This window comes from Nansenia antarctica, assembly GCF_963989245.1.
Source record: "Nansenia antarctica genome assembly, chromosome: 19".
Lineage (NCBI taxonomy): Eukaryota > Metazoa > Chordata > Actinopteri > Argentiniformes > Microstomatidae > Nansenia > Nansenia antarctica.
Window position 1 is genome coordinate 15,120,374 of NC_137692.1, and position 9,468 is coordinate 15,129,841.

The 9,468-nt window shown below is 40.6% G+C and overlaps 1 protein-coding gene across 1 annotated transcript; it reads right to left on the reverse strand.

Moving 5' to 3' along the window:
- Window positions 1–4,250: 4,250 nt before the first annotated feature.
- On the reverse strand, window positions 4,251–5,404 carry LOC308173922 (GTPase IMAP family member 7-like; the record flags this gene model as incomplete). Its single annotated transcript, XM_080548975.1, has 2 exons — window positions 4,251–4,825; window positions 5,365–5,404. The coding sequence occupies 2 exons, from the start codon at window positions 5,402–5,404 to the stop codon at window positions 4,251–4,253; spliced, it is 615 nt and encodes a 204-aa protein (XP_080405101.1).
- Between the last annotated feature and the right edge of the window lie 4,064 nt (window positions 5,405–9,468).

The window sequence follows — 9,468 nt, forward strand, 5'->3', positions numbered from 1 at the left end:
ATTGAGTCGTATCTTGTGAGATGCGCTATACAAATAAAGCTTGAATTGATTTGATCCCTTGTACACTTTTTTTGGGCATTTGTGTTGCAACACACCTGTACATTCTGCACTCTACCCTGTTAGGCCCTTATTTTACTCTAGACAGAAGGGTTGTAACACTTGTTATTAATTCCATTTGGTATACCTCATAAACTTTCTTGCATTTCTGGTGTTTGCATTTTACATATTCTAAATATATGCTATCTACATGTCGCACTGGATGGGGTTATTGCTGTTGACTCATCAGAAAGTAAAGACTAATTCACAGAGTGTATGAAGATTCCAGTAAGGGTTTTGTGAAGGAGCCCTAGTGCTGTTGACATCAGAAATAGAATGTTTTATTTAGCTCATCAGTGTGCACTCAGCACCATGGACACCTCCAGCCCAGCACCTTGCACCACGGTTCCTGCCCTGCTCCATGGATTACAACGATGATCGCCTGACCCTTGCCTGACTCCACCAAGTCCTTTGCCTGACCCCTCACACCTGTTTGACCTAATAAAGTCCCTCACCTGGGGTCATTGACATTCTTTTATTTATATACAGTTAGGTCTGGAAGTATTTGGACAGTGACACAATTTCCATAATTTTGTCTCTGTATGCCACCACAAAGGATTTGAAATGAAACAATCCAGATGTAATTGAAGTGCATTTTACAGCCTAAGGATGGCCTGTTTCAGTTGCATTGAGAGCTCTGTTGACTGCATGTTGTGCGTATACAGCAACAGCCTCCAAATGCAAATGCCACACTTGGAATCAACTCAGACCTTTTACCTGCTTAATTGATAAAGAAATAATGAAGGAATAAATAGCCCACACTGGCCCATGAAACAGCTTTTGAGTCAATTGTCTAATTACTTTTGGTTATTATACATAAGAGCTATAATTCATAAACCCTTCCTTCAATTTGGATGTGAATACCCTTAACCTAAAGCTGAGAGTCTGCACTTTAAGCCTAGTAAATTCTGTTGGAAATCTCATATAAGATACGTTAGATCCAAAGTATCAAGGAGTATTGCAGTATTGTGCAGGGCAAAACATATTCTGGAACAGAGGATGTTGTATACTCTATATTGTTGTCTTGTCTTACCCTATTTGAGTTACTGTGTGGAGATATGGGGAAATGAATATAAAAGCACTTTAAACCCATTGATTACACTACAGAAAAAAGCTATGAGGATTTTGATTGATTGATTGAAAACTTTATTAGAAGATTTGCAGAAGTAGGTACATGAAAGTACATATTACATACAAGGTCAACTAACAGGATAAAAACCCAAGAAAGCCACTGGCTTATTTCAATTGGGGTCCTTGATTCTCAATTCATCGTTACATGTAAGACCGACAAAACAAACTAGTACTATCTACAAGATAATACAGACAAATAACTATTACTATCTACAAGATAAAAATACATCCATCATGGGAAGAACAATACAACAAAACATCAGGTATGTACAGCGGGTAGGGCAGGTGGGGACATACACCACAGGTGGGGGCGGGGGACAAAACACAAAGTATGTACAGTGGGTAGTTCGGGTCTTTTAATCTGATTTTTGATTTAGAGGGTCCAGTTACGGATTGCAGCCTCCTGTAAATGTTTTTTGAGAGTGGTTTTGAAGGTGGGCAGTGTTTTGCACTCCTTTAAGATTATAGGAAGGGCGTTCCACATTTTTACTGCAGTACAGATTGTACATGAGGTCGGATATCGTGATCACACTAATAACTTGTTCCTAATGTCAAAAATATGAAGAAAATATGAAGGAAAGCAGAAATATTGCTCTATTGCTCTATTTAAAAAAAGGTTTAAATTATTTTTAATGAAAAAGTATTAGAACGGATGATACTGAAATATATGTATTAATTAATTGGATTATATAATGTAAGCATAATTGTTAAGTATAAACAGGGGTAGGACAGGCTTCTTCCTACTCCTTTTCGAACAATTGATAGGACTGTACTCTACATATTAGTTTTTTTCCGTAGTTTTCACCGTAGTAAGGCCGTAGTAAGGCGATTCATGGTTTACTCCTAGTGTATCCATCTGCGCTGCGCGCATCAAATCCATCACCCGGAAATGTGATGTACCATACGTCATCATACCGCGCCTGCATATTTGCATAACACATTTCCGGGTGTTGGATTTGTTGCGCGCAGATGGACCCTACTCCTCTGCCTGGGGGGACTCGATCGGCCTTCCGGTCGGAGACGCACAGTGCAGTTGCCGTATCACACTCTGAGGCAGTTGGTTAGGATTCTCAAGACAGACTACTAATAAACAACGACATTAACTTGGATTTATAATACGCCTTTCATAAAACCCAAGGACGCTTGTCACGCTTAGGACAGTAATTGACTGATTTGTATACTGGGTTGTAAATAATGATGACAGTCGTTGGTTACATTCTTTGGACCAATCAAAGTGACAAAGTGCTACTTCACTGGAAATGAGAATATTTTCCACTACAATAAATATACACTATTTTGTATGGAGAAAAAAAAAAACATTCTCTTACTAGCAAGCTACTCTGTTACTAGCATTGAAATGGCCACGCGAAGGGGCGTAGAAGAGAAGCTTCACTGAAAAAAACTGACTCTAGTGCGCGCGCGCGTGTGTGTGTTTGCTAAGCATGTGAGGAAGATAGAGAGAATGTCAGTTGAAGTTAGTTATCTCTAATGTTAGAGAAGTTATTTGAAGGCAATAGACACTGACATTCATTCTGACAATTCGGACATAAGACACTTTAATTAATTTAATTAGATCCCTTGTCTTGTTCCTGCGTTGTTCCTGTTCATGTGGGAAGAAGACTGACCCGTTCACCAGAGCTTTTGTTTCTTTTTATATTCCCAAATGTTGATTTTAGCAAGCCCAAGGTTTCTGACATTCATTGACAAACCATGTTCTTTTCATTTTGTCTGTAGCTATACAGTTGCACTAAAACTTCTTCATAAGTGTTTTGTTTTGTGTAAGCCTGAGAAGGAAGGAGAAATTGTATGTCAGGGTTCGAGTTATAAGCTGAGCTTTGTGGGGGTCTCCAAAATAACAGTGCGAAATGTTCTCATGCACCCGCGCGAATCATGCCCACACAGCGATGGGACTTTGTCTTGACTTTATTGAACATAATAAAGATAAAGACAAAAGAGAAAGTGTTTTTTAAGTTTCATTTTTAGATGGTCTCATTTCCCAGAAATGGCCTGATGTGCTGGAAAGGTGCTGACGTGGATATCCTGACTACACCCTGGAGGAACAGAGAGGTCTGTAGTCGTACACTAATGAAGGCACGCAACACCGCCTTCAAAGCAGGCGACACAGAGGCCTTCAGCTCAGCCAGGCCCAGTCTGAAGAGGGGCATCAGGGGGGTCTCCAAAATAACAGTGTGAAATGTTCTCATGCACCCGCGCGTATCATGCCCACACAGCGTTGGGACTGAGAAGTTTTAATTAGCCATAGTCTACTCATTTCACCACATCAACAGCACCACATGAAACAACAGCTATAAGCGATAGTTACGGGTATCTCGGCCAATCATTTTGTTGTTTTTGCTATACAGTCCATTCACTGTCCTTGTTAGCACGACACATTGTCCACATCTCCATTTCCAGTGACATCGCACCTGACATAAATAATCATGTATGCTCGTCCATGAATTGTGCTTTCATCTAATGTTACGCTAATACGGGAATCAAGTGATTTGACATTAAATGAATTTGTTTTTCATCTCTTGTGCAATGTGCTCTACAATCTGGGCACATGAATGATCGGATCGGTGAGTAGGACCGACTGTATAAGGCATCCTTTCTTTAGCGACAGTATAGGCTGCCCTGAACGAACTAGCTGTCTCCTTATACATACTGGAGGTGAGTTCTGCTACTTTCTTCGGAAGCACTTGCTTTTGTTTGAGCTCTGCTATTTCAACAGTTTCAACGTTAGGTGTCATAACAGGGCAGCTGAATTCAGTTAAAGGCATACTGTCATTCTCAGGAGATTAATGGTGCGCGTAGTTCTTTTGGAAAACACGTTTATTTTAGAATATTTATCAAAATAAATAATACTAATTACATTGACATTTTTGATCAAATAATGGTTGTGGTAATGTATTATTAGCGAACCCCACAGATGTATGATTTGACTGCTTTCATGGGAGCTCAGACCTTCCTTATGGGAGCTCAGCTCCCATTGGCTCCCACATAACTCGAACACTGGTAGGAGTTCAGCCAACTCCCTCTCCATCTTCTGCTCCCTCTGTTTCTGTTGGATCATTCTCTCTGTCTTGGCTTTCATTGTTGAAGACATGGAACTTGGCACCACAGCGCTGAATCACTCGTTGAAGCTTTGAATCACCGCCACGCACATACTCTTGTATTGTTTGACCCTCTAGTTGATCACCATGAGTGAAGAGCACAATCATGTACTTGGAGACCTCAGGACCAAAGATTTTCTCCAAGGCCTCCACAGCATTCTGCTCCTCAATGGTGAACCTGCCCACCTGGATCACCAGCAGCAAGACATGTGGGCCGGGGCTTGACAATTGGATACATCTCACTAGCTCATTTTTTATAGACTCTGAAGATTTCTTGGTGTCTAAAATTCCTGGTGTGTCCACCACAAACAACGAACGATTATCATGAACCTTCTTCTTCTGACAGGTCTCAGTCACAGAGCTAGAACTGGGTGCAGATCTAAATAACTTTTGGCCCAGGATGGTGTTTCCAACAGCACTTTTTCCCACACCCGTTTTTCCAATGATTACAATCCTCAGGTCGGGACCTACACAAATAAAACATCCTCAGTCATATACAGTACCCTGCATAAGTAATGGGACAGAGAAGCATTTTTCTTCTTTTGACTCTACACAACAATTTGAATCAAGCAATTACTATGAAGTTAAAGCAGAGATGATCAGCTTTTATTTGATGGTATTTGCAATGGTTTCACCATTCAGAAATTACACCACCTTTTTATGCATAATACCCCTATTTTTTGGTACCCAAAAGTAATGGGACAGATTCATGAAATTAAGTACTCCTGTTTAGTAATTTAGTAACTCTGTTGGCAGAGTAGACTTTCTATCTGCAGCGGAAAGGTGAATTATCTATCAACACAACAGGATCGTACTGTCCACACCTTTGCCATTCAACTTGTTTATTTTAGGAGTGAGTCCGAGTCTGTGTGCTTACCTTAGATGCCCTTAAAATTCTCTCTTGGCTGAATCCTATTCTTAAATGCTACAGGATTTGTGACTGAAGAGGTTCATGATATAATGTTAACCACTGCTATCTTATTTCATTAGACCACATTAGACCAGTTCCCACAGCATTCTGTACCAGAGTTGCTTTCCCTCGCTGTTCCCTCTACCCCTGCCATGGCTAGTAAAGCTGCAAAGGGAGATAACAGCTTACCATGATACCCCCATGATGGTCTAAGTGGGGCCTTCAGCAGGAACTTACCTACTGAGGAACACAGTTTGTTATCATGAGTTAGCAATATAGAGCCAAAGCAGGAGGACAGCGGAACCGTTGCCATTTCTTTTGCTGCTTGTGGGCCTAGTATTTTGTTGACAATTGCTTTGCATACCAATATTGCCAATATGACCATCTCGGCTATCGTGTGTGGCTTCTAAGCCTTAGCTACTATCTTGGCGACTAGACAGCTAGCCTCCAGTGCTTTCTCTGACTTTTGCACACTTCATTATCACTTGCTCTGGTTGGTTGTGTTGACTGTTCAAACAGATAAAAGACTTTGCACCCTTGTTGGATAGTGATGGATGATTTGTTTGTCAGGTGTCTTCTAAGTTTGATGGATAAGCAGCGACGGTTCAGGACGGCTATGGCATCATTCCAACATTCCAACACGTTTTAGATTTGGATGCTATTGTGTCTCGAGACTACTACGGGAGAACGAGTCTACTAAGGGTACCTGAAGCTTCCACAATATTCTGTATATGTTAGAGAGTTTTAATCCACTTATATATATATATATTTTAATTTAACCTTTATTTAACCAGGCAAACATGTAAGAACAAATTCTTATTTGCAAATGCAGCCTGACCAAAAAGCAATGGCTCTTTGGGGGGGGGGGGAAGCTAGAAATAAAACAAGGTTAAGTAATACAATAAACAATAAAACAATAAAACAATAACATACCTACTGAGGAACACAGTTTGTTATCATGAGTTAGCTATTGTTCCACTATTGCTGCTGACTGTTTGTATAGTCAACTAACTATTGCTGCAAAATGATAAGTTAGCTGAAGCATAAATATACTGTACCCCCCCCCCCCCCTCCCTCTCTCTCTTTCTTCCTCTTTCTCTCAAGTTGGCTGTTTCTCTGCTACTTTAAGAGCTTCAGAAGCAGCAAAGGCTTGTCTTTTGGCAGTTCTTTTTCCTTTTTTTATTCAAAAGTATTTTTATTCAAAAGTCTTTTTTTTTTCCATACATTTCTGCCCACCCCCCCACCCCCCCCACCCAACCCCGATGGCAGTTCTTTTTCAACCAGTTTTGGAGCATAACTTTTGGTGGATGCAAAAAATAGGAATTCATAAATAATAAACAAGGAAAAAAAACTTGAAAAGAGACTGATTGTTCTAGACATAGGACCTTGTTATGGGGCTAGGTACTGCACGGTGTGTTGGCCTACTTCACATAATGTTTTTTGCATGTCATCCGAGGTTAGGTACAGCCCTGCTGTCGAGTACTGAGTTACAGAAAGAGAGAGAGAGAGAGAGAGAGAGAGAGAGAGAGAGAGAGAGAGAGAGAGAGAGAGAGAGAGAGAGAGAGAGAGAGCGAGAGAGAGAGAGAGAGAGATGAATACAGAGAAAAATCCATTGAGTAATGACAAACAATAAAAGGATACATGGGGGACGGGATTGAAATGAGACAACAAAAGTGAACAAGGGAGAACAACTGCCCATTCTGCAGGGCCACAGTCATTTTAAAAAAGAACATCCAACCATGCCCAAGTCTCAATAGTAGTTTAGTCTTGTCTTATCTAGTCTGGGGATGATTTGCCATGACACCACTGTCCAAACCTCTCTAAACATAGGACCATACTTCCTGGGCCCTGTGTGTTAAAACTAGGACAGCCGTGCCTGTTTCACCTATACACACTAGTTGGTACCTCTTGTAAATTAGCCTGCCTCCTACACAGAAGAACTGCAAAATAGAAAATCAATGTTTTTAAATGTATGGATACTGGGTGGTAGAATGCACATATCGTGGATGATATACAGTATATCATTTCATTTGTTCCATGTTGCATGAAAATTCGTTTTCAGCAGACTCACTCTTATTCATGTCAGATTGCGCTAATAATTTCCCCCGCTTCTCTGCGCATTGGAATATATGGATTGTTATAGTAGCGATGTTGTAATTTTTCTCTTTTTGTTATGAAGCCACGCTTTGGACCGTTTCTTCCACAGCCATAATGTACAAGCGGCACCATCTAGCGATCATTGTACATCAGTACACAGCTTCTCACTGTAAAGAGTCAGGGGTCATTTCATTTGACGGCGCACTAGTCACCACTGGTCTGTCTGAAGAGACAAATAACAAGTTGCAACAGAATTGAATGTCTGTGCAGGTTACACATAGCACAACGGAAACAACACAAAGATGAGGGGCGTCTGTGGCTCAGGAGGTAGAGCCGGCGTCTAATGATCACAAGGTTTGTGGTTCGATCCCATCTCCTTGTGTCGAGGAGTCCCTGGGCAAGACACTGAACCCCAAAATTGCCCCCAATGAGCAGGCCGAGTCGAGAGATGAATCATGCCGATTAGGAATGTGACCATGGTGGTATGGGCAAAAACGTTGGTGCATCTCATCAGAAAGCGTAACAGTCTTTGCAGAGCTGTGCCTTACACACTGAAATCTTCAGAGGAAGGAGTTCCCCCTACTGGCCCTACATCATTACTTACAACATTAGCCTTATGACCTGTGAGTAGGTTCAGTATGGCTTCAGCATTCTTTTCCCTTCTGTCACAAACAAGCCAAACCAGGAAGTAAAAACATAATAATTTCCTGGTTCTACAGGCATATTAGAAATTCCAAACAAGCTACTAAGACAAACGCAGAAATGTTTGCACAGGTCTGCCATATCACCTGCAGGCATGATGCAAAAATGATCCTGATGCTATGATCCAAAGCCATCAATCTGTCTCTTATTGAGGTATGACAACACAACATGTTATCATTTGAGATGATACATAAAGTATAACATAATTTTGTGCTTATATTGATTTACATTAAGATATGTATGATAATTTGTAGTACACCCATTATTTTAGTATACCCATACAAGTGTCTATGTAAAGTATTCTTGGCCCTTTGTGACACAACAGTTAAAAGTGCCACCTCTAGATTGGATAGGGAACACATAATGGACTGTACACTAAATATTTCCCCAAACTGAACATGGGTTTTACTACCACTGTACTCAGCAACACTAATCAAGTGAGTTTCAACCATGAGGGGTGTCACACAGAGTGTATTATCTTTGAGGTACTGTCCAGGGTCCTGAAGATATCTAGCTTGTATCCTGATTGAAGGTGACAAAACAGATACAGTTTGACAAAATGCCAGTACTGTCAAATGACAGTAAGGGATTGATTGACGGGTGGTAGCTAAATCGAGAGATTTACACGTAGATGGAGACTTTTTTTTTCAAAGGAAAAAGATGAGGGGGGCTATTCAGAAAACATTCGGGACTGGAGCCCCCAATTCCCAGGGCTAACGACCCTGCCATAGTCATGCCATTTACAGTGTCCCAGCAGCAAAACCAAGACGGTTACAATCGCACGAACGCTAATGTTTTATCTCAGTTTTGGAAAACTTTTGATGAAAGCAGTTCGTGACGTTAGAATTATAAGGTTCTATCTCCATTTTTGTCAAAATTGAGTTTTTTACATAATCTGATCCATTGGGTGTTAATTGGGTTAATTGGGTTATTAATGCCTGTGTGGTGTTCTTTTTTTAAATGTAGACATTTTTGACTTAGTAATTCGTGAAATACAAAGGTTCCATCTCACAAAACATAATGGAATGTAAAAACTGTGACGCTCAATATCTCTGAACTGCCCTAAACGGAGATAGAACTTTCTCATTCTAAACGGAGATAGAACCTTCTCATTCTAAACGGAGATAGAACCCAGTGAGCAATAGACGTCTTTTCAACCTCGCGTCTACAATGTAAACCAATATAAACCAGCTATATTACGGCTATATTTTCTACTTATCTTAAATGCATGAAAACCGTTATTAAACCCCTCTAAACTGTCAGAATACGTCCCAGACGTCATGTAGTATGTATGAGATTCCATGTAGCATAGTTATTCATGCGGAAGTGGTGGTTTAAATTGCGTCTATACGTCGCTGTCCTTTAACCCAGATAAATGCGGTCTGTGTCTAAACCTGTTTTTAGTCTAGCAGCACGTTG